Source organism: Falco biarmicus, chromosome 16, assembly GCF_023638135.1.
Source record: "Falco biarmicus isolate bFalBia1 chromosome 16, bFalBia1.pri, whole genome shotgun sequence".
Classification (NCBI taxonomy): Eukaryota; Metazoa; Chordata; class Aves; order Falconiformes; family Falconidae; genus Falco; species Falco biarmicus.
Window position 1 is genome coordinate 2051241 of NC_079303.1, and position 24088 is coordinate 2075328.

Genomic DNA, 24088 nt, shown 5'->3' on the forward strand with positions numbered 1-24088 from the left:
AGCCCCTGTGTCCCCCTCCTCACCGAGGGGACCCAGCCGTGCCCCTCTGTCCTTCCAGTCCTCCTGCCCCAAAGGGACCGAGAGAGCAGAGTCGCTCCAGGGGTCCAAAAGCGCCTTTATTCAAGACGCCAACCCAACGCCCGCTTTGCCCAGCCAGGGCTGCTCCCGTGACCCCAAGGAGAGGAGAGGCGAGGAGCACCTCGTTTGGTTGGTGATGATTCACCATCCTCTGCTCTGCCCCACTCCCTGCCCATCTGCCCCATGGAGCATCCCTCCTCCTCCAGCTCCAGGAGGGTGATGCTCACCAGCAAGCAGGGAAATAGGGCCAAGAGCTGAAAGCTTCTTGTTGTTGAGCTTAGGAAGGAGAAGAATAAGGGGAGAAGCCTCCAGTGGGGACAGCCAGTACCTGTGGGCAGATTGCCTTTGCCTTGGGGGAGCATTTAGGTGACCTCAGGGTCCCCTCTGCGCTGCCCTAACGGGGCACAACTGCTTTTAGCCATCAGTTTTGGGGCTGGTTCCCCGTGCAGGTGATGACCAGGGTGACAGCATCTCCCACCACGGCACAAATGGGACAAGCGGCCCCGCAGAGGCTCTTTTTAGACCCCGTGGGTCTCAGCCCAAGTGTCTGCTGGTGCTGGGTGGGGGTTAAGAGCTGCTGACAGTCAGAGCTGAGCCACGGAGTGGGCTGAGATGTTCCCACCACCCCAGATGTTCATCCCTCCCCGGGGAGCAGGAGGACTGCAAACATGCCAGGAGGAACAGGGGTTTGAGAGGATGATTCGTCTCTTCTCTTCCTCCCGTGCGGAGATTCTGCAGGGGGGAGATGCAGCCAGTGGGGATGCTCGGGCCAGGGAGCGCCTTCCCCACGGCTCGGTGGCGTGGGCACCAGGGCAGTTTTGGGCACGGTGGCACTGTGGGCACGGTGGCACCGTGGTGGCTTCAGCCACGAGATGGCACTGCATGGCACAGCACAAACCACCGCTGAGCCCAGCCCACTGGGCCAAATCCTGAGCTGGGCCAGGTTATGGGGCACGCCAGCCCCACGGCCGTGCCAGGTTGTGAACCATGCCAAGTCATGAGCTGCACCAAACTGTGGATTGTGCCAGACTCGGAGTCGTGCCAAATGGCGTGCCGTGCCGGGCCACTCCGACTTGGCCCCCAACCGTGCCATAAGCCCCCTCACTCACTGGCCAAGACCCCCATGTCTCTGCTGCCCATCCCAGCTCCTTTCCCTGCAGGGTCTGTCCGTGCCACGGTGGAAAATTTCCTAAAAGAAAAAAGAAATCCCAGATTTTGTGCACTTTCTCAAAGTTTTTTGGAGGAAATTCATTATTTTACCACGCTGCCCAGCTGCCAGGAGTGGCTGGAGATGTCCCATTGTGGTGACACTGATCTGGCCCTACAAGCATCTCCCTGAGCTCACTGTTCCTTCTCTTGACTTGGGCAGGTGACAGCCACAGGGCTGCAGGTGACAGGGGGGAGGACAGCAGGTGACATGCCCAAGGCTACACGGACAGGCAGCTGTCAGAGCTCCCTGCGGGACCCAGGCACGCTGAGACCCCACAGCCCCGTCCCCTCAATCCGTGGGGGACACCACCAACTTGCAGCATCCTCTTCCCCGTCATTTCTCTACCGTATTTACTATTTCTTCATCTCCCACCCCCTCTTTTGGGAAAAGACAGACTTCCCCGTTTCCATGGAAACCCTCCCCCTCTCCCCTCACTTCTTCAAAGAGGTTTTCATCCGCTTCGTTCAAAAATAGCTATTTTTAGCTCCGGCTTCCCCTTCTCCCCCTCCCCACCCTCTGCTCCCAGCTCATGCTTTCCCAGACAAGCAGCACCCACCGGCGCTGTCACCGCCACCGAGCACCCACAGGAGTGGTGGCACCACCCATGTGGCTGGTGACTTGGTTCAGCTTCATCCCTGCTCAGGTCGGTGGTCCACATCCTGGTGGTTCCCTTAATTTGTACTTAATTCCTCTGGGACTGTGGAAATGTTGGTGTATAAAGGAAATGCTTCTGTTCTGCAGGAAGGTCCTGGGAGCATCCGAAATCCCCACCGCTCTGCGAGCTGTGTCCTCGGGAATGACCGTCCTTGCAGCATCCTATGGGATTCCACGACCCCATGAAGCCAGGGGGATATTTCCTTCCCTGCAACCACAGAGGGCACAGAGCCCCACGTAGCCCCTTGGCTCCTGTTCAGCCCTCAGCTGGGACAAACACAGGTTGCCCAAATGCAGCCAAGCAAGCCACGCCGTGATGGCCATCATCTGGGACAGACAAGGAGAGCGTGGTCCCCTCTGCCCCCCCTCCCCAAAGCCAAGCACCTGCCACCCCCATAACGACGTTTGTCGGTTGGTGTCTCCATCCCATCTACGTTGCTGGTGCACATCATGTTCACGCCGATGGATAAATCAAGAGGTGGCTCAGACCGGGACACCCAGGAGAGCAGGAGGTGACACCTGCTTCCACCCTTCCCAAGCGCAGGCAGGGCAGGAACGGCGCCTGCGGCCCCGGGGTCAGCGCTGCCTGCAGCCCAGCATGGCGAGGTGCTGACAACGAAGCATGGGTAGCAGAAATTCAAGGCTATATCAATAAATTTGATAGGAACCAATTTCCAGGATCAGGTGGTGGTAAGCAAAGGAGATTTCCACGTGGGAAACGATAGCCATCCCATGGATGAATATGGCAGCAGAGGGACGGCCAACCACCCTTGCAGAAGGATGCAGCCTCACTGGTTGGAAAAGAAAGGAAGATCCTTTTGGGTACCAAGAGCTGTTCAAAAGATAGGAAGCGAAATATCTAATGCGAGGTGTGCTTAGCAAGGCAGGTCTGGGGAGAGAGGGAATACCCAGAACCCTGACTCCGAGCTGGAACAGCCCCTCTGCAGCATCCTGGAAAAGTCACAGTTGGACGAGCTGAATGCTCTGGGATACGACACAGGCCATTAAAATCCTGCGTAGTGGTGAGATGGTGAGTAGGGAATGATTAATCAATATTGCTTCATAACACAAGAAGGAAATGGCACCCAGGGAAATTTCCAAGCAGCAAATTTCCAGGCACCAAGCGAAGGATTTATGGCACATGTCACACTGATGCGCAGGGATGCCACCACGGCATCCCTGCTGCGGGGATGTCTATGCTTGGGTGAGGAGGTGAGCCAAATATCAGCCTAAAGAAGAGCAGAAACCAGCCCTGCCGCAGCCAGGCTCCTCCAGACCCTTATTTTAAGATTAATTTATACCTCACAAACCCGGGCAGCACCAGTGTTTGCTCCATGTGTGGCTCCAAACACCCAGCACTGTTACGGCCATTTACCTGCTGCTGTTTGTAACCGCTGGAGATGAAGCGTGAGACACCCACCCTGCTGTCACACTGTGCCAGCCCTGGGCTCTGCGAGCCTCTCAGCTCCTCCCTCCAAAAAAACAACAGGTTGGTAAATAAAAGGCGGCTTGGGGGTGATTTGCTGTCGTCACCACGTCCAGTCCCTCTGCAGCTCTTCGGTGCAATGTCTCCATGCATTTATCACCCCAAGTATGGGCTGGAAACCCCGCAAGACCCATGGGGTCTGGGTGTGGACCCCAAATCAAGGTTCACTCCTGGGTCCCAGTGATGGGTTGGGTATGGGAACATCACCCCCACCCATCACTGGGGCTGCAGAAGGTGTCTCCTGCTTGCTTCAAGCAAAGCCAGGTGGCCTGTGCCACACACGGTCCCTGTGCCCGTCCTTCCCCTGGTATTCGTGCCACTGTCTGCATCTCAAACGTTGCGACATCCTGTTTTTGGCGGATGCTGAAGTACCTCCCCTGTTAACCACACACCAACCGAAACCTGCAGCGGGAGGCACCACCACCCTTGGGGAAGTTGATACAGAAATCAAGGTCACGGCAGAGAGAGAAGCACCAAGAGCTGCTAAACCCACCCCCCTGTGAGCATCCCTGAACCAGAGAGGCTCCGTCCTGCAGCCTTTAAGCTGCCCCTGACACCAACACAGCCTGGGGTCTAGTTTGGTCCCACCCAGTACAGCTACTTGGAGATAACTGGGAAATAATCACACTGAAGCTGATTTTGCTCATCGTGGGTCATCCACCATCCAGCTCAACCTCGCCAGCAGACCTGGTGCTCACAGCAAACCTAGAGAGCAAAGAGAGACAAAGCCACCCCAACCAGTCCCAGCACTCAGTGCTGCTTTTCTAGGAACTCCTGTGGCCCTGTCAGACCTCCCGAGGCCAACGGGGGTCAAACAAGGGGGTTTGTAAAATTCACAGAATCACAGAATGGTTTGGGGTTGGAAGGGACCTTAAAGAGCATCTCATTCCAACCCCCTGCCACGGCCAGGGACACCTTCCACTAGACCAGGTTGCTCAAAGCTCCATCCAATCTTGGGTTTTTAGCACCTTCTCTAATAATTTGTCATTATCCCCTTTGATCCTGAACCAGCTCCAGCCCCCACTGCTCACGCACATCCCAAATCTCAGCTGGGGTTTGGGCTGAGCCACGGCTTTGCTCTCTTCACTGTCTCCAGCTGTTTTCCCCCAACCAGGAATGTGCACCTTACTTTTTTAAATTAAATCCGCAAATACCAGAAACAGGTGATTTAAAAGCAAAAGGACCCAGAAAAGTCTCCAGTTTTCAGCTGCTCTTGGAGATCCTCTCCTCGAAGGTTGTGGTTGTGCAGGAGTGAGACCGATCACAGCTGCTACCGATTAAAGGTGGTGTGTAAAATCCTAACTTTTTCCATTCTCACTATTCAATTCAATATTTTTAAGACACCTGGTCATCTAAAAAAACCCCAACAAAACAAACCAAAACAAGCTCTGACATTATTTGGCCACGTTCACTTCTGGGTGAAGCTCAAAGACGTGGGACGAAGCCAAGAGCAAGGTTTTCAAATGAGCTTCGAACCTCGTTTCGCAAGATCCCCGCCTGCGATGAGGACAAGGGGTCAGCTCTGGAGCGAGCATCTCCACTTGTGTTTCCTTTGCCAAAGCATCACCAGTGACATCCCTTTTTATGACACGTCACCAAAATTTCAAGGGTTCGCCTGGAATTTTTGAGTCCATAAAGACAGCACAGCTCTCCAGACGGCTGGTTGGGATGCTGGCAATGTGCAGAGCTTCCCCAAAGGTTTTATTTCTCTAAAGAAATAAAACATTTTACTCCTGAGAATGGTATTAAATTGCAGATTATTTCATTCTGAAACATTATTTCACCCAGAGGATGCATCTCAAACCTCATCCTTGCACCACCCTTTGCATCCCCGACATCTCCCCTCCGCCCCACTGCAGTTTCAAACACCAAGCGCTGCATGTTTCAGCCATTTTATTGAACTTTGCGTATGAAATAACAGTTTCAAGTTCTAATGAAAAAAAAAACATTAAAAAAATAAATTCAACGTCAGGTAAAAAAATCACGCAACAACAACAACAGAAAAAATCAATCACTTTTTTTACCGGTAACTGAACACAAGGTCCACACCACGGTGGAGGTCACCAGGATGATGGGATGCAGCAGCTTTTTTTAGCATCAGACTGGTATCAAAAGAACAAGTTTAAACAATCGCAACACAGCTCACTGGCAAAACCAGAGTTGAAAATGAACTCGGAGTAACAAGACTGCGCTTTACATCTCCAGTCCAAAATTGCATCATTTCTATGGCACCTAATTAGTCAAGATTTCGCCTTCTTGCAGAGAAGGCTTTAGTTTTTCAGCCTGATGCACTGAATTTCACAAGGCAATATTTCGCTGTCACATATACCCAACGTGTGTTCCAGTTGAGACAGTCATGGAAACGTTTCAGCCTTACCCAGCTGCGCACACGAATGAGGGAAAGCAAAGACAAAAATTATATCCAGCTGTCTCGGTCCCAGGAAGATGCTGTGAAGGTAAGTTGCATAGTAAAGGATGGGAAATTAAGAAACATGAGCAGCTCCTGTGTTGGAGGTCGATGGTTGATGCAACGCCCCCCACTTGCAATGTTTTGAGACCTCAGGTGATGAATTAAGAGCCCGTTCTCCTTGCAAGATGCTAAATTCAGCCATGGGAACGGCTGACCTTCAGCAGTGCAGGCAATTTTCCTGCAAGACCTGAGCAATTTGAATAATCAAGTCACATTTCCAGTATCCTAATGGCAGCACGAGGGATGTGGCAGCAAACACGTCGTTCTGCATTCAAACTGCCCTATTTCAGGCACTGGTTTACCATTTCCCAGCTACGTTTCCCCTTAATACCATTCGACTTGCAACTCCAGCTCTATCAATGACTTGTGTAATGCCAGATAAATTGTCCTGCTCCGAAATCATCCTCAGGGATGGGAGCGATGCATTTAAACCACAGCATCAGCATCCCAGCCTTGTGATGGTCAGCAAGATGATGTGTAAGGGAAAACACCAGCTGGGCACAGTGGTTCCTCAGACCATTCCCTTTATAGATGCACTGATGTCATCTTGGAGAAAGCAGAAGAAATGCGAAAAAGAAACGTATTAATTGACCTGTGTCAGAGGCTGGTGGACAAAAATGTGGGGATTACAGAGCTATGTCATTTAATTCACCCAGGGCTGCTACTTGGTGTTCACCTGAGCCTGAGGGACAACTTTCCAGCTGGCTGTGCAACGGAAAGGAAAGGAAAAGACTGGGGAGCATGCCGCTCCCCAAGTTTTTCAGGGGAGAAAAATGCTATCCCACAAATTCCGTAATTTTACAAGGATTCAGCAGCAGTAACAGCATTTGATACACCTGGCTCAGAAAACATCCAAGCGTGCGCGTCAGTTGAAGCCTCCAGGGTGCTCAAAGGCTGGTTTCTGAGCCATTAATCCTGCAGGAGTTTTTGCCAGCACCTGCGGAAAGAGGCTGGAGGCCAGGATGGGATCACAGGAATCCTGACTTTTCCCAAAAATCTCGTGGGGCAAGCACAGCAGCCTCATGGATCTTCATACGTCGGCTCTGGGAGCCTTCTCCAGCCGCTGAGCCCCATCCCGTGGGGTTGAGGCTGAGCCTTCCTTAGCGCCCTTGAACACCTTCAGAGATATTTTGCTTTCTAATCTTGCTGCCTTCTCAAAACAATCTTCAAACCTGTTCTTAAAACAAGTGGCTTTACGTGACCCTATACCAGCCCAGCTCGGATTCTCCCGCCGATCCACCAGGATGGACCCAACGGCAGAGCTCTCATCACTTCAATTGCACCCTAAAATTCACAGGGGGAAGGGACGGCGCAGAGGAGGAACGTCGGTGTGCTCAGCTCCTCTGCGTGCTCAGCATCTGAAGAGCACGTCTAGTGCATGGCATGGCAGAGATGCTCTCAGCATCGCAGAGCACGGCTCGGAAGGGCTATGAATAAAGATGAGCAGCCTGTCTTCGGATGATTATGGGAATCAATGCATGCTATTTTTTGGCTCTTCTCTTGATGTCAGCCATCATTAAATCGCTCCCTTTTTTGGTTTTTTTAATCAACTGGATACATTTTTAATTTGTCTTCCCTTGCCAAATCCAGCCCTCCGCTCCAAATGACATTTCAACACGGCTGTCCCGATACGATGGTTATCTTTAAAATGCACAAGGCTGGAGTCAGAGTCGTGGCAACACAGATTAATATACTGGACTGACAGTTAAAGACTATCAAACTCTCAATTATTTTGAAAAAGCACATTAACAATTAGCTGGCTCAGCGACCAAGCAAAAGAAACCCAACAGCGTGGAGCAACGTCATCAATGCCAGTATGTACAATATTGAGAAGAGGTTGAAATTTGGCAAGACTGTCACTGGTGTGAGATGTCCTCGGGGTGGGTTCGGTGCTGGCCGGGAGGAGCGGAGCAGCTGGTGGCCACGGGCTCAGCTCTGCTCCGGGAACGGGGCATTTCTGCTGCCGGGAGCAGGACCGCTGGGATCCACCAACCCAAACGGGTGGTGGGATCTGTTTTTCCCATCACTTTGCTCATCAAAATACATTTTTGAACCATAACAGAGAGACGCTTTAACAAAGTGGCTCTTGAAAACAGACGAGGTATAATTACGTTACATACACACGTGCCATAAAAAAGCTCTCTGTAACACTGTGAAAAATAAAAATAAATTTAGTACTGATACATTCTATCCCCCATTTTAAGGGCTACTAGATCATGTTCCAAAAGAAACTAAATTTTACACCTTTGGGACCAGGGCTTCCCAACATCCAGGTCTGTGTTGCAATCCAGAAAATCAATACTCCTCCTGTTAATGTGCACGCTACAAACCCGGCACACTGCAGGGAAGGCTGCAAACAAATATCTTTGGCAGCTCCTAAGTGGTTTTGGAGGTGAGAGCGCCCCAAAAAAAGCCCAGTCCCACCTACCCCAGCCTGCCAGCAGCTCCATCCATAGCAATGGGGAAGAGACCAGACCACCACTCGGTTATTTGGGGTTTCCAGTGATGGAAATAACTCAGCCCCCACTCTCCAAACACCGGAGACTTTTTCTTGTCTTTTTTAGGTGTTTTTTTTAAGATCTTAGGCTTTTTACCGTGTGAATATTAATTAATTTTGGTGCTAGGGAGCTGCAGGATGAGACAGCCTGGGGGGCACAGCCAGGGGATGGATGCCTGGGAGGTGGTTTCGGTTATCCATGTTAAGATGCTGTCGGCTGAGCTCTGCAAGCCCATCCTCAAACCGCTCCGGCTGCGGCAGCACTGCAGTTACTGCCAGATCCCCAGGGATCTGCCAGCAGAGCAATTAGCTGGAGGATCCCATGGAGGAGCTCCCTCTGCCTACCCCCCCGCAGGCTGGCCTCAGGGCAGGGCACGGCCAAACCCCAAGTTAAGGAGAACCATCACTCCGATTAGCTTTAATTTGTGCAGAGGGCTTTCACACCGGATTGATGTCACACCACAGGGTGCTTCACCTCTGTGCCTCTCCAGCATCCCTCTGCCGAGCCTTGGCACCCCCAGCTCGTCTCTGGGGCTTGGAGATCTGCTCCTCAGGCTCCTCCAGCACTCCAGATCCCCATCCCAGCTCCCTCTGCACCTTGTGCTGCAAAAGCTGTGCTAAAACCAGGTGCCAGCAGCACCAGGCCCTTCAAATTCATTTATCCACAGCTCCAGGGACCACAGGGTTTCTACCATGCTGGGAATAAATGCAAACAAGCCCCAGCTGCAATGGCCCACTAAGGGCCAGATCCATATTTGCTCTTCATTCCCCAAGGCCAGTGACGCAGCTTTGACTAAAACTGCTGGGGTTTTAATTTTTAATTCTTTTCTCACCATCTCAGCCTGTTCTCCACAGCCTGCACCCACGCAGAGCCCCAGAGGCATCTGTCTTTGGGACCCCCCAAGCTGTGCTCCCATGAACAAGGTCTTCATCACCAATGACGCATATGCCATGACAGGAGGAGGAATTCAAGCCAAGAAATTATCAGTGTTTAAAAACCAACAAAACAAAACGTGACCTCACCAAAGTCAATGCACTCCTTTAAGAACCACATTATTTCCCCACCATTAAGGGAATTTCTCAATCCTAATTTCGGCTGAAGTTTGTGTGCGGGGCTTAGACAGCCAGAAAGGAGGATGCTGAACCACAGGCAGGTCCAGAGCAATCCCAGCCCTGAACTATCATTCAGGAACAGCTCAAGGAACCCACTTGGGTCTCATTCGTCTTCAAAGCTCTCTGCAAGGAAAGATGCCTGGTGCAGAAAGCCAGTTGCTTTGCCACAAGTATTCCCCTGAGTTTTCCTGTTTCCCAGCCTTTCTTCCAGGTAGGGTGTTTATTTTTAGGTGCATCCTCCTTTGGGTTGTGACTTGAAGCATCCCACATGTGTCTCCTGTGTATCTTCCCCATCTCCTCCTGCCCAGGATCTGGTTTGAAATGCAGGTAAATAGCTTTGCTCAGGGAAGGATCCAGGTTTTGGTGGCAGGGTGGTCCTTGCTCTACTTTCCAGGTACCCAGTGGGGACCCCAAGGCTTGTCTTTGAACACGGACCCAAAGCAGTCAGTGGCATGAATTCAAGAGTTTGTTTCACATGCCTAAAGATTTTGCCTCCTGTCACTTCCCTGTGAGCACCCTCTGCTTTAGAGCAAGCTCCAGCTTGCTTTGTTTGGTCCAGTCCGAATTAACGTTCCCCGAACCATCGCCGGTGAATTATTGCAATGCAGATGCAGAGGTTCCCATGCTTGCTCAGTCCCACCGACATTATTTTTGCCCAGAACTCCAATGCTGTTGCGAGTATTGCCTTGCTCCTCCAACCCAGTATGTGCTGGGGGGGGGGGGCGGGTTTAGTCTCAAAACTGGGACAGAGGCAGCGTGCAGAGGTGGATGAGGCTGGGGCGAGAGCGGGGAGCCTGAAGCAGGAGAGACCATGGACCCCTTTGCCGTTTGGCATTTACACCTTTGCAGACCATTTATCCCTTTGCACTGGGAGAATATTTAGCCATAGGGTCCTAGGAAATGCAGTGAGGTCAGGGAAATCCCAGTTTTAACAGCTTTGCAGCTGAGTGCAGGCAACCCACAGCTCTTAACCTGCCACAAAAAATAACTCAGCGTGCAGAATGAAACAGCGATGGGCAAAGGAGTGATGGACTTCCCATTTATTATAGTATTAGCAAAACAATACTATAATATTCCCTCAGGACTGACAGTGGAACAACAGAGAAGGGCACACAGGCTTTTGTGAAATGAAGCAGGGGCACAACCAGCCAGGACTGGGGGTTTGTACCTTTTCCACCTCTAGAAATTCGATTTTTCCGTAGTTTTTCATGGAGCGATCCTGAAAAGAAGGCACAATTTGTCGACTGTGTGACACAATTTTCCTCACCATCAGTGGAGATGTTACTTTCTTAATAAGGACTTAAAATAAATCACAGCCTTTGGTACAGTACATACCTACTTATAAAGAGCATTTGCAGGAAAGTCAGAAAGAGGGAACAGAAATTTCACATCCCAGCGCTGAAAACAGCCCGTGGCCTTTGACAGGGAAGAGTGAAAGCAACTGAATTTCCCCCATCTCCCTCCCACCTCGAGGAAAACACTTGGACTGCTTATGAGCAGCTCCGGTTAACGTTTCCTTTCCGGTTGCTTAATCTTTCAAGAGATTTTTTTTAAATTAAAAAAAAAAAAAAAAAAGACTGAAATAACATCCAACTGATATCCACATCCCCTCCTCCATTTTCCTGGCTGTGTTCAGTCTCGTTATATTGCACATGATTGGAAGATAATCTTCTGGCTGCAAATATGTTCCCTTCTACATAATGCACTTGTTAGAAAACACAGATAACGTGGCAAATATTTCATATATATATATATATATATGAAATATGAAATGGATTTAACTGGGGAGGACAGACCCTCTGTCAGTCGGGTCCACAGCAGCATCAGTCACCGTGTCCGTGATGTTTGCCATTTTCTTGGAGACGTTTTATTTCTCAACACAGTCCTGAAGGTCTTAATTTTGAAACTTCTTCTGTTATCTGTTGGGCAGAGCAAAGAACCACTTTTATGCACAGCCTGGTTTGGAAAACAAGCAACAGGTTATTATTTTTTTTCAAGGTAAAGTGGAAGAGATGTTGCACATTGGTCCCCTCCGACCTCACGTCCCCGTTCCCCACAAATGTAAAGTGAAAATTTGCTAATTAAAATTCTTTAACAGACTAAATGCAATGCAGCCTAAAGCGAGCTAAAGATAGAAAAAAGATTCATTAAATATATTCTAGTTATTAACTATTATCTCACGTTAATGACAAGTTCCAAATCCAGAATGATTAGCACAAAGTGGGGTTTTCTCATCATATTTTTATCTTAATCAAGCTGGGTTTGTTCTGACCCGGTATGATTCACATGATATTAAGCAACTGGTGGATCTAATAAATCTGATGCAGGGGACAGCAGGAGCCGGGCTGGATCCCACACCCAGCCCTCGGACCGCGGAGTCGCTCCCGCAGAGCTCAAACCTGAGACTCCATTTTGATGTCAGGATGGAGACGTCTAGCAAAGGACAAAAAAAAAATCCCCCAATCTCTGCGGTGCCAGAGCTGCCGAGCCTTGGGAATGCGTGAACCCAGCTGGCATTGCAACAGGTCGGCTTTGAAGCCTAATAACTCTACAGCGCAAAGGAACGCATCCTGACTCCTATTTGAACACAGTGAGATGCTCTGCTCTGTCTTGAAGACGCTGAAATTCTTAGAAACTTCACGCAACTACTTATATTCCTCTCATTTTCCCAAAAATGTATGCTCTGCCTTTAGTTCACACCGCAGCAATCGGAGCATCCCACCTCCTGCTGTACTGTGTCCTGGCTCTGCACCCACATGGGGATGGGCACGGCCAAATTTCCTGAGTATTTCAGCCCTGTGTAAGTCAGCAGGAGTCACCCCCCCCAAATTCCGGCCCTTTCATGGTGTGTTTTCAAGTGGGAATTAGTAAAGCTTCCTATAGCAAGGTTCATTAACTATAATAAAACCTGTGTGTGGTGCACACTAATAAGATGAGCGCTACCACCACATCACATCACGTGAGCCGGATGCTTCATTAGCAGCCGGTGATGAGCCAAGCGTAGGAAGGTTCTTGGTCCTGAGCTGCCTGGTCCCAGCTCATCCCCTAAAATGAGCCTATTTTCCCCAAAGGGAGAGTCAGGAGGAAGCTATGCGAGACGGGATAGGATCCCTGCACTGAGGAGGGTGAGCCCCACGCTCTGGGTGTTGCAGGGATGCTAAAGGCAGGCAGGGAAAGGAGAGAGGTGGGATTTCCCACAAGGAGCAAAGAGCCCCTTGCAAGGCAGCACAGCACTCGGGGGGGAAATAAGCTACCAGAGGGGCTTAGTGCTCCTTGCAAGGGTCTCAGACCAGCCAGTTATTCGAGCACCAGCTTATCTGGGAGTGCCAGAAGGACTACTCATGGGCTTAAAGCTAACTGGGGTTTATGCTTTATTGGACTGGGCTTGCTGGGGGGGATTAAGCCCCCCTCCCACCTGCCAGCAAGGAAGGGCTCCTGCTTTTTTGCAAAGCAATGGTCAAAGTGCCAGGATCCTCCAGCATTGCTGGAGTATTACACAAATAAAACCCAAATAGCACGTTCCACCCCGCCCGGCCCGGGGGACACCATTGCTTTGGCTGAGGAGACGGCAGAGCTGGGGCTCTGCAGATTAAGCGGTAAATAACAATGTTCTCAAACCTGGCAAATAATCCTGTGCTTTGGGGTACCCTGGTGCCTTCTCAGGCTGTGTCCTTGCCCTTGTAGAAAGAAACCCCACATCCTCAGCCTAACGGTGACGTTATCTCACTGAATTCCGCAAGAACAGCAGTGGGAGTGAGAAGTCAGGAGCATTCAGGAGATAGTGCTGCTCCAGCTCCTCTGAAGGGATCCAGATGTCTTCCCATCATATGCGGGTGACGAAATCCTCTCCTCTCCAAGAGACACAGAGGATATTAAAGAGCAGTCACAAAAATTAAATGTTTTTAAACCAGCCGAGCCAAACAACTTGTATCCAAGCATTCAGAGGTGGTGAAGCAGTTCATGAGACTGCAAGTACTGAGTATCTCTTGAGCCCTGGACCTAGTGAAAATCCCGAGGACTGGAACATGGCTCCTGTTAGGCCAATTTTTTAAGGGATAAACAAAGCAACCTGCAAAAATCATGGGTCTGGCCATCTGTCGCTGATCCCAAACACTATGCTGGAATGGCTGGGAGTCTTAATACAGAATTAAAGAGGAAGCTATAATCGATGCCAATCAACGCAGGGTTAGGGAAAATGGATCATATTAATTTGATATCTCTTCTTACTGAGTTCTATGTCTGGCTGATAGAGGTAAGCGCTTGTGCAATGTTCTCCTCTAAGGGAGCTGCCTGGCAGCTTGGTTAAGAGAACGGAGCAATAAAGCCAAACTCCCAGAGTCACAGGTCGGAAAAGCAGCTGAACCCAGGTTGCTTTCATTGGTTCACCTCTCCTTGTGCATGCTTTGCTTTCTCAGGGCATTTTGCAACCAGGATGGGAGAGACATTGCTGAAAGGTTCCGTGCCCCAGGAGAAAACAGCCCAGGCTTGTTTCAGATGCTGCAGAAAGATTTCCTCCTTTAATTCGGGGATGCACACAGAGAGGCAGAAAACCCCTCTAGCCTGCAATGCTACACCCTGCTCAGAGCAAACTCCTTTTGCATCCCTCCTCCAAGCTCAAATTTGCAGCAGGCAGGTTCATTTTAAGCCCAAACTTCTTACATCTCATTTCTTACCTGCTGCAACAGCTTGAGGTTCAAATCATTATGGAGCTGCTGTGGCAGCTCCAAGCAGAGACCAGCAAGGAAGGAGAAGAGGGATTTAAACTATACATGCACAGAGATTCCAGGAGAAATGAGCCATAAGGATGGAAAAGCAAGTGCCAAGATGCAGAGTGAAGAAATCACAGGAGAGGAGGGAGGATGGTTTGGGGGAGGGAGCTGAGCAGAGCCGGCATCCCCAGGAGGCTGGGTGAAACCCGGGGCTTTCCCCCAGGTGGGAGAAATAACTGCAGTTAGTGGGGTATCAGGGGGAGGGTCTGCAGGCTTTGCAAGCTTCAAGGAAGCTGAACTCCGCAACGCCTTCTTCACTTCTTGTCCTGTGTTTCAAAACTGCCTCTTCCATCCACAGCGTGTCTCACTGCAAGCACTTAATGAAGCTGCTCCGTGTCATTTACAGATGAGGAAACCGAGGTCCGGAGGAGCTGGCCTGCCCAAAGCCACCCAGCAGGCCAACAGCAAACACCACAGTGCTCCCACCCTGCAGGTCAGGGGTGCAGGGACACACATTTTCATGGACTAACAACCGCAATCTCTCCAAGCAGCACAGCATCGCCCACCACCCTGCACTGCACTCAGCTCCTCGACTGCAACCGAGGCGCACAGCGAACGCATCTCTCTGCAAACGCAAAAAAACCACTTTGCAAAGTGTGTGCTCATCTTCTCCACGCCCCGCTGCGATCTCCAGCTTCCCGTGAGAGCAAGACCCCCAGCACAGACCCTGCTGCCAGCAGTCCCACTACCCCCGTGGGGGCTGAGCCCTCGGTGCTTCCGCTGCCGATTGAACCATGACACAACCCCAAAGGATTTTCCGTATCTATTCATGACAGTGCTTCAGAGGAAGCAAAGCAAAGCAGCTGGTGCTGGTCAATGTGAAAATAAACCTGATTGCACTCTGCATCCCTTGCCAGCGAGAGCAGAGAGCCACTCGCTAATCTAGGCGTGCGAGCCATGCATCCAAACCAAGTCTTCACCCAGTATGCGTTAAAGATGCTAAAAATGAAGTGCAACAACTGTAGAAAAGCAACAGACACGACAGAGCTTAAACATGCTCAGAAAAGCATCTGAATAACAAGTCTTAAGGAAATGAATCATTCTTAAACAAACCCAGCAGTGTGTGCTGCTGTCTGCAACGCTGAGCGGGGGTCTTGGTATTAGTGTGCAGCGCGGTTAGGTAAGGACTGTTCCCGTTACGAGGAGGGGAAGAGCAGCGATCGGGAAGTATTTTAGCTGCTCCTAACTCGAGTGACAAGCTGAACGAGACAGGAGACAGGTTTTAATTTACTTGAGCATGTCTTGGTTCATAAGAAGGAGAAAACTGACAGTGGCCTGCGGGGAGGTTCATGCGTGAAGGTTTCCCTGCCCTGCTGCAGAGCATCCTCAGCACCAAAAATTCAGGCTCTGAGTGGTGGTGAGCCACAGACAAACCCCAGAATTTGTGAGTCTCACAAAGCAGCGCTTTTTTTGTGGATAAAAAAAGCACATGGGGGCTCAGGGGAGGGGGGTTCTCAGAGCATTTGTGGCTGAGTTTTGCTAGCAAGAGGGGTAGAAGGGCTTCAGCTACAAGGGTGGTGTGGGACCCCACATGCATCCCTCTTCCACACAGAGGACAGTTTTCATGAGCAAAACATGGGATTTGCCGGGTGACAAAGAGCAGGAGCCCTGACGCCTTCCCAGCAAAGCAGCAAACACGCGTCCTGTCAGGTGGGATGAATATCGCTTTGACAGAGACACCATTACTCATTTTCCATTTGGGAAGCCAAGCACAGGAGTAAAAAGTCTTGATTGTATCCCAGGCTCAACCACAGCTGAGCTGGGAGAGCTTCGGCTGGGGCAAGAGCCAGATGCTGCGGAGATGGGGCTGGGGCTGCTCTGCAGGGCTCCTCTGGCAGCGAACGTGCCCCCCACCATGGGATGGCTCTGCCCTCCAGCAGGGCTGTACTCCCCTCCTCATGCCAGTCCTACTTCTGCCCGAAGAAAACCCTCTATCACCACCCCCCAAAATGAAGCACAACCCCTCCCCACTGCTGGAGAAGCGATTCCCAGCCAGGATGAGGCAGCTCGGGGCACCCACCCTGAAACACCCCCAAAATGTCCCTGTCAGAGCATCGACAGCCAGAGTCCCATGACTGTTTCCAAGGAAACCCTCCTGCCAGAGCATCGCACGGTTCCAGCCCTCCCGCTCATTCCCGACTCCCACCACCGGCACCGGGAGAGGGCTCCCACCACCCTGCACCCACAGCACGGCACCCATCGGGCTCGCCCAGCCCCAGTGGGTGCTCTGTTCCTGCAGCCTCTGCCGGGTAAACAGCACTGGGAGAAACGGTAAAAGCAGCAGCATCCCGTCCTCAACACATCCTCCAGCTATGCAACACCCCCCCAAAGCTGAGCCAAGCACCCCGTTCAGACTGGGGGTGCAGAGCCATAGCAGGGAAGGGTGCCGAAGAGCAGTACCAGCTCTGTAGCAGTGAAGGCAACATTTTATAGGATATTGCCCTGCCCACAGCATCCTCTGATGTTTAGAAAGTCCCTATTTCCCCACATCCATTGCCCACACAACTGCCTTTGCACAATGATGCTGGTGCACTGAGCTCTTCTTCCCGGTACATAGAGCAATTAAGACTGAAGGGCAAAATGAGTTGCATTTAAATCCTATTTGGCTGCTTGCAGCCTACCCAGACATCACTTGTTAAAGCACTTTAAAAGGGAAAACAAAAAAAGGCCCTGCCAGGCTGTGATGGGAGCTGCCATGTGCTCTCACCAAGATACGCATACTTTAAAAGCTTGGCAGGAAGAGGGCTCCAAACTACACAATTAAACAGATTTCAGGAAGAAAACTCTCCGAACACAGCAACCGCTGCCAGAGACCCTTTCCCTGCCCTAGAGCTCTGCCAGGAGAGACCCCTTCCATGATGCCTCTGGATGCCTCCTTCCCTCCTGCTGGGGAAGCTGCTTGTCTGCCCTTTGTCTCCGCTTAACTGTCCATAAACTGGGGATTAAAAACAAAACCCAACTCCTTTTGTCAAGTGATGGAGCAGGAACAATTGCCTGGGAAGAAATCTAACCCTCCTGGAGGAAAGAGATATCTCTAGCCCTTGTGTGTGTCCACACGTGGGGTGGGATGGATACTGTTCTGCTCCTCTGGCCGCCCCAAGCACCTGAAGGTCACCTATTGTGCTGGAGAACAACAGAGTCTTTTTAGAAGAGTTCAGGCCTGAAAACACACACGAAAAAGGGCAAATAAGCAAGAGTAAAAGGTGATAGTGTCAAAGTACCGAGTGAAGAGGCCAGGGTTAGGGTTGCTGCATGTCCCCTGTCTCGCTGTACCAAGGATGTGTTTCACGGTGGCATCCAGGGCTGAAAACAGGGGAAGGGAACAGGTCCTAAAGTATAAGCAAAAGGAAAGGGAAAGGAGCCTGCAAAAAGAGGTAGGAAAGGCTCTATACCACCCAGTGCCCCTATATAAACTGAACACAGAAAGCAGCCAGGGAGGCAGCTACAGCCTCCCAGGGCTGCACCCCTGGGGCAGAGGCAGCCGGCTCCCATCCTTGTTCCCATCCTCCAGTGCCAGCAGTGTCACTTTGCCACTCAGATGACAGGTACAAAGGACAGGGGAGGAGGAGAATATTTCAGAGAGCATCCCTGCCACGCCGTGCATGCAGACAACAAGGTCTGGAGTCTATGCCGGGGACTACCACGCGTTTCAGGGACCCCGCCTCACCCCTGCTTATTTTCTGTGCGATCTTAAATGTCAGCCAGCAGCTTTCAGTAATGCACTTTCCTCCTTCTAATGTAATAAACCGAGTCTAGGCAAGCCCTTCGCCTTGCAGACAGCAGGCAGGCAGCTCCGCTAATACTAATCTCCTAATGCTGCCCCCTCTAAGCACATTAGAACCAGTCAAGTCCAACACGCTGCACAGGCTGAGGCTCATCTTTAACTCCCCAGTGACTGTCAAAACAGTCTGAAGTCCTAATAGGAGGCACACTGCAGGAGAGCAAAGGAAGTTAAACTAGCAGCTGGCTGCAAAGAGGGCAATCTTTCTGCGATCTCTCCAATTCCTGGTACAACACACGCAGCAACCACTTTTAAGAGCAGCCGTCAGCCCGTGCTGGAACAGAGCAGCTCTCTCGCTGAACAGCACCTAACCAGACAGCGCAGAGGGAAGCAGCAGACAGAAATGGGGCAGACCATCAAAAAGATATCCCTGTTTTTCTGCATCCAGTTGTTTGGGTGTATCTGACAGACAGAGCAGTGGTGCTTTTATATTTTTCAGCGATACCACTGGGTACTGGAGCAAAACTGCCTTTTACTCCAGGGGACGAAGTGGTTTCCTTGACACCTCTCCCATACAGCATCTTCTACCATCAATAAAATCCATTTGAAATTATTCTGCCCCTACTAAATAAGGCAGGGAGTAGTCAGGAAAGCAAACTAACAACCTGTACGGTTTCTGCTTATTTTAGATGACAGAGAAACTGAAAATGGTACGGTGCCATTTACGGGAGAACACGTGGTTTCTGTACCCTGTGCAGCTGCCACGGGGAAAATGCAGACACAAAACTCATCTGCAAACTCTCCAGCGTGGGACTGTTCCACTGCTGTTAAACTCAAATCCTCCTTTTAGGAACAGGTGTGTGGAAAAGCTTTAACAACAATAAAAAGTGAGAGCTTGTAGGCAGAAATTACTTTACAGCCTGCTGGCAGCCTGGGGAAGACACACTGGGGTATTCCCAGTTACCCCAGCTAAGGGATCCCAGTTATCCTGGACAAGGGATCCCAGTCACCTTCTGCAATGCTCCAGATCATCTTCCTAATAAAGATCATTTGTTAGATCCTCAGCTGGTGAAAACTACAGTAGCTCCAATAGAGCTGTTGCATACCATTAGCCAAGAAGCTGCTCTGATGGGTATTTTGGTTATAAGGGTTTATTAACTGGGGCTAAGGCAAGTCTAAGGGAGAGTGTTACAAACTGTCCCAATCCTTTTAAGTCTGGGTAAAATCCTAGCCAAACTCCAATTTCGGCATGGCTGGCATCTCTCAGGAAAAATCCCCCTTTCCACATGCTGGAGCGTGATGTGACTTGCACAGGTTGGGGTCAAATCTCTCTTTGCTGTAGGAGGCTTTTAAGAGCAGCCCTGTGCAGTACCCTACCTTGAATGAATCTGGTTTTATTTAACCCAAAACCTAGTGAAACAGAGCAGAGCTGAAGCCAAGGCACTCAAAGCTGAGCAGCCAGGCCCTGCCTTCAGCCTCCTTTGGTGGCAGGGGCCGGACCAAAGCATTAAACTGCTGCAAATGACCTTCCTAGCAAAGAACTGAAGAAATCCAGCTGCAGAAAAGCAGCAGGGTTTACCTTCTACGCACAGCACTAAAAAGCAAAGTGAAAAGCAAATATAATCAGAGGAGTTATAGGATGTTATCCCACTTTACCTAACGTGCATAAAAAGACCCGAGAGCAGCAGGGTAAGCTGAAAAAAACAACTAATCAGTGGAAAACATGAGGTTTGTCCCCCAAAAAAGCAACGTTACTTTATGATGCTATTAAACTCTACCCCGTGCAAAGCTCACCTGATCCCATCAGATGTCCCGTGGCCTCTGGTGCACATGTGAAGAAGAAGCGGGTCTATTTTCCCCGGCAGAATTTTGGTTACTTTTCAATCCTGCTCTTTATAGATCTGTCCCCCTTGTTTCAAAAATCTGCCGAGGTTTCTCAGCCGAGCTCTCCCGCTGGCTGCCCAGTGCCATTTCACACTGGGATTGGGGAAACCGCCGGGTTTCGTGTGGTGCAGGGGGAGCGCAGGGTCACTGTCGGCGCAGCGGGAACTCGTGTTTGCAGGAGACTCCATCCCCCAATTTCACCACCAAGGTGTGAGCTCCTTTGCGAGGGAGAGGTGAGTTCGTGGTGTGCTTATTGCCTACGGGTGCTTTATTCGGCACAGGGGAAGCTGCAGCCAGGATGTGGCCCAGGAAGGGGGTGCCAGGATGGGGTCACATTGCGGGGCAGAGCCACGGTGTCCTGTGGGATGACAGGGCTGGAACCATCTGGAAAGGTTTTTGTGCGAAGAGCGAGGACCAAGGGGGATGGGAGAAGGGATGCCATGACAACCTTTAGGGGTTTCCCAGGAAACCATGGTCACCATGGCAACTGCATCACTCCGGTCCGAATTAGTGACTTCCGCTGGAAGGCGTGTTCGCCACTTTAATCTTCTTGCGATAAGCAGCTGCATCTCTCCCAAACGCATTGCAAAAAAGGGAGGAAATATCCCTTTGTCTCCAGCTGGGTGGGTTTGAAGCTGCACAGCCACAGCGAGGAGCCCGTCGCGGATCCTGCATCCCCCGGTCCATGCTGGCATCGCTCCCTGCACCCTGTCGGCTCCTGAAACCATTCCATTTTGCCTTTTGCCTCCCTCCTCCCCGCACACAGACCTGCTGCACGGCCACAAATTTGGCGTTGGATGAAATAATACCATAGGGTTACAGGGGAAGGGAATTAAGAACACAAAACAAGGGCTTTTTCTTTCTTTTTTTCTTTTTTCTATTTAAATCAGCATTGATTGCACTCAGGTCTCTGACCAGATTAGAATTTCAGAAATCATCTAACAGGGGAGAGAAGGGAATCTGTGATGTGCCTGTAATGGCACACCACACGTTTCAATTTAAGCGTCATTTAACAATGTGGTAACAGAGACTCTCTGCAAAATTAAACGGTTATTTCCTCCCAACCCCCTTGCAGTAGGCTCTGCAACATGTTTTCCTCCTCTCCCCACTCAATCCAGGGTTGTTAATCCAACAAGTGAGCTTATGTGATGGAAGGGAAATCAGCTACACGCTGCCTTTAGGGAAGGGGAGGGAGAAAATTCAGGAGCAAAACGAGAGGTCCCCAAAACCGAGAAAACAAAGCAGCCCTGCAACACGTTGCAGAACAAACACCTGTTTCGACAGTGAGTGTGTTTTGTCTTCATCTTCCTTTTCTTTACCCTTTAGCTGTCCTCTTCTTCGGAGAATTTTTAATCCTTTTTTTTTTTTTTATCTTTAGAAAGGAAGGATCTAAAAAAATAAACGTATAAAAACGAGGGCACACACAGACCGACGATGGTGCATGTTCCACACAATACCGAGTACACAGTCACTTTGCATTATTATTGTTATTATTTTTTTACCGCATCCTTAGATTTTGTTGCTGTTTTTTTGGTGTGGGTTTTTTAAACATCCGTAAAGATCTTTTTGATATTCACACAGTTGGGATTGTTTGTGGTTGTGCAGTTGCCTGTCTTAAAGGCAGCCTGTTTGAATGCACTGTGGTTGATTCCCCCTTCCTCGATCACCATGTACTCAGATTTGCTGAGGGTGGAATTGCTGCGAGCCTTCCGCATCTCCTCGCTGGACGAGAGATGCTGGCAGCTCCCGACGTGCATGTACTGGGCTTGCTCCTCACCTTCTGTTTCCCGGTGGTAGAAATAGTTGAAATTGGAGACTATCACAGGCACGGGGAGAGCGATAGTTAGCACCCCTGCGATGGCACAGAGAGACCCCACGATCTTGCCCCCAATGGTGATGGGGTGCATGTCCCCATAGCCCACCGTGGTCATGGTCACCACCGCCCACCAGAAGGCATCGGGGATGCTACTGAAACCTGAACTGGGGTCATCGGCTTCTGCGAAGTAGACGGCGCTGGAGAAGAGGATGACGCCGATGAAGAGGAAGAAGATGAGCAAGCCCAGCTCCCGCATGCTGGCCTTGAGGGTCTGCCCCAGGATCTGCAGCCCCTTGGAGTGCCGGGAGAGCTTGAAGATACGGAAGACCCTGACCAGCCGGATGACTCTGAGGATGGCTAAGGACATGGCTTGCTGGCCGTTGCCTTGCCTCTCAGCCAGCTCGGTGCCCAGCGTGATGAAGTAGGGAATGATGGCCACAATGTCAATGATGTTCATGATGTTCTTGGAGAAGGTGGCCTTGCTGGGGCAGGCAAAGAAGCGGACCAGCAGCTCGAAGGAGAACCAGATGATGCACAAAGTCTCTACCACAAAGAAAGGGTCGGTGAAGGACGACACCATGGAAGTAGCTGAGGATGAGGAGTTGGTGAAGACATCAGGTGGGAGAGGGCCACCGCCTGTCCCGAAGGTCCCTCCAGTTCCCTCATAGTCGTGGTCATCCCTGAATTCAGGCAGGGTCTCCAGACAGAAGATGACAATAGAGATAAGAATGACCAGGACAGAGACGATGGCAATGCCTCGGGCTGGCCCAGAGCTCTCAGGGTACTCAAAGAGGAGCCACACTTGGCGCTGAAACTCCTTGTCGGGAAGCGGCCGCTGCTCCTCCCGAATGAAACCCTCGTCCTCCCGAAACTTCTCCATGGCCTCCTCCCCTAGCTGGTAGAAGCGGATCTCCTCAGAGAAGATATCGATGGGGACGTTGACGGGTCGCCGGATGCGTCCACCCGACTGGTAGTAGTAGAGGATGGCGTCAAAGCTGGGACGGTTACGGTCGAAAAAATACTCATTGCGGAGGGGGTCGAAGTAGCGCATCCTCTTACGTGGGTCCCCCAGCAGCGTCTCGGGGAACTGTGCCAGCGTCTTCAGCTGGGTCTCAAACCGCAACCCCGAGATGTTGATCACCACCCGCTCGCAGCACTCGTGCTCCCCACCGCCCGCGGGCTGGCCGGCGGGGACCGCGGCCGGAGTCGGGGGGTGATCGTAGCGGTCCCCCCCCAGCAAAGGATGAGGATGCTGTGGTTCTTCCAGCAAAGGGTCTCCGCCGCCGCCTCCCACCACGGTCATGCTGCCTTCTTCCCCTTCTTCCCCCTCTTCCTCCTCTTGGTCGGGGGGCGGCTGGGGGGCGGCGGGGGGCAGCTGCTCGGTGTAGCCCAGGTTGTGGTGGCTGGTCGAGCCGCCCCGCGGATGCCGGCTGGCGGAGGAGGCAGCCGGAGAGTAGAGCAAGCTCCGGCGCTCGTCCATAAAGGTGTGGGGCGGAAGGGGAAGGGGGGAGGGAGGATCGGAGAGGCGGCAGCCGAAGCCTCTTCTTCCTCCTCTTCCTCCTCCTCCGGGCGGAGAGGGAGAAACAGCCGCGCAACTGCTCCAGCGGCTGCCGCTGCTCTGAGGCGCTGAGGCTCTTCTCAAAAAATCCGCCCCCAGCCCTGGCACCGCCTCGCTCAGTCACTGCTCCCGGAGACACCCACAGCACCCCGGCCCTGCCCCGCGGCCCCCGGCCAGCTGCAGGCACCCCCTCCCCTGCCCGGGGGTTGCCGAGCCGGACCCCCACCCCGCCACGCACCGAGGGGCTTTGGTCCCCTCCGGGGGAGCATCCTTTGATGCTCAGCGGGTTGCAAGCAGGGAGAGGGTTTTTTTTCCTTGCAGAACCGCTGCCTAGAAAGAGTTTTTCTGTCCCTCCCCCGGGAAGGTGAAATGTAATTTTGATTATTAATTTGGGGGGTTGCCTGTTGGTTTCACCATTTCGAGCCGCGGCGGGGCTGTGGGTAATGGAAAGCAGACAGCAGCGGCCGGAGCCACCAACAGTTGTTTTGAATCAGCGTCTGGGCTAGTGCTGGGGATTTTTTTTTTTTTTGCTGTCTAGAGAAGAGAGCATGTGCCTGTGTGTGTGCACGCCTGTGTCTGTGTGTGCATGTGTGTTTGCACACACGTGTGCATGTGCATCCCCCCAGCAAAATAAATGGAGAAGCGAAGCTGAGCCAGCCCTCAGCCAGCTTCAGTCTGACCCCAAATTGCATTTCAGACTTTCCTGCAAGAAAGCCAAAAGGCTTTTTTTTTTTTCCCCCTTTCTCCATTCAATTCATCTTCTTATGCAAATAGTTCATATTTGGTCAAAAGGGATTTTTTTTTTTTTTTAAGGCAAAAGCCTCCTCTGCAG

At 51.3% G+C, this 24088-nt stretch overlaps 1 protein-coding gene across 3 annotated transcripts; it reads right to left on the bottom strand.

Annotated features, from left to right (window-relative positions):
* Positions 1-5304: 5304 nt before the first annotated feature.
* On the bottom strand, positions 5305-23348 carry LOC130159691 (potassium voltage-gated channel subfamily A member 3-like). 3 transcript variants are annotated; one of them, XM_056361568.1, is made up of 3 exons: positions 19793-23348; positions 11305-11427; positions 5305-10727 (listed from the first exon to the last, which is right to left on the bottom strand). In XM_056361568.1, the coding sequence occupies exon 1, from the start codon at positions 23176-23178 to the stop codon at positions 21427-21429; it is 1752 nt and encodes a 583-aa protein (XP_056217543.1). In that variant the 5' UTR covers positions 23179-23348; the 3' UTR covers positions 5305-10727; positions 11305-11427; positions 19793-21426. The 3 variants fall into 3 exon arrangements, with proteins under 3 accessions (XP_056217543.1, XP_056217541.1, XP_056217542.1); XM_056361566.1 differs by having other exon boundaries at positions 5305-11427; XM_056361567.1 differs by having other exon boundaries at positions 5305-11464.
* Positions 23349-24088: the final 740 nt, after the last annotated feature.

Coding starts and splice junctions, on each gene's coding strand:
- LOC130159691 (XM_056361568.1), bottom strand. CDS start 23,178: ATGGACGAGCGCCGGAGCTTGCTCTACTCTCCGGCTGCCTCCTCCGCC.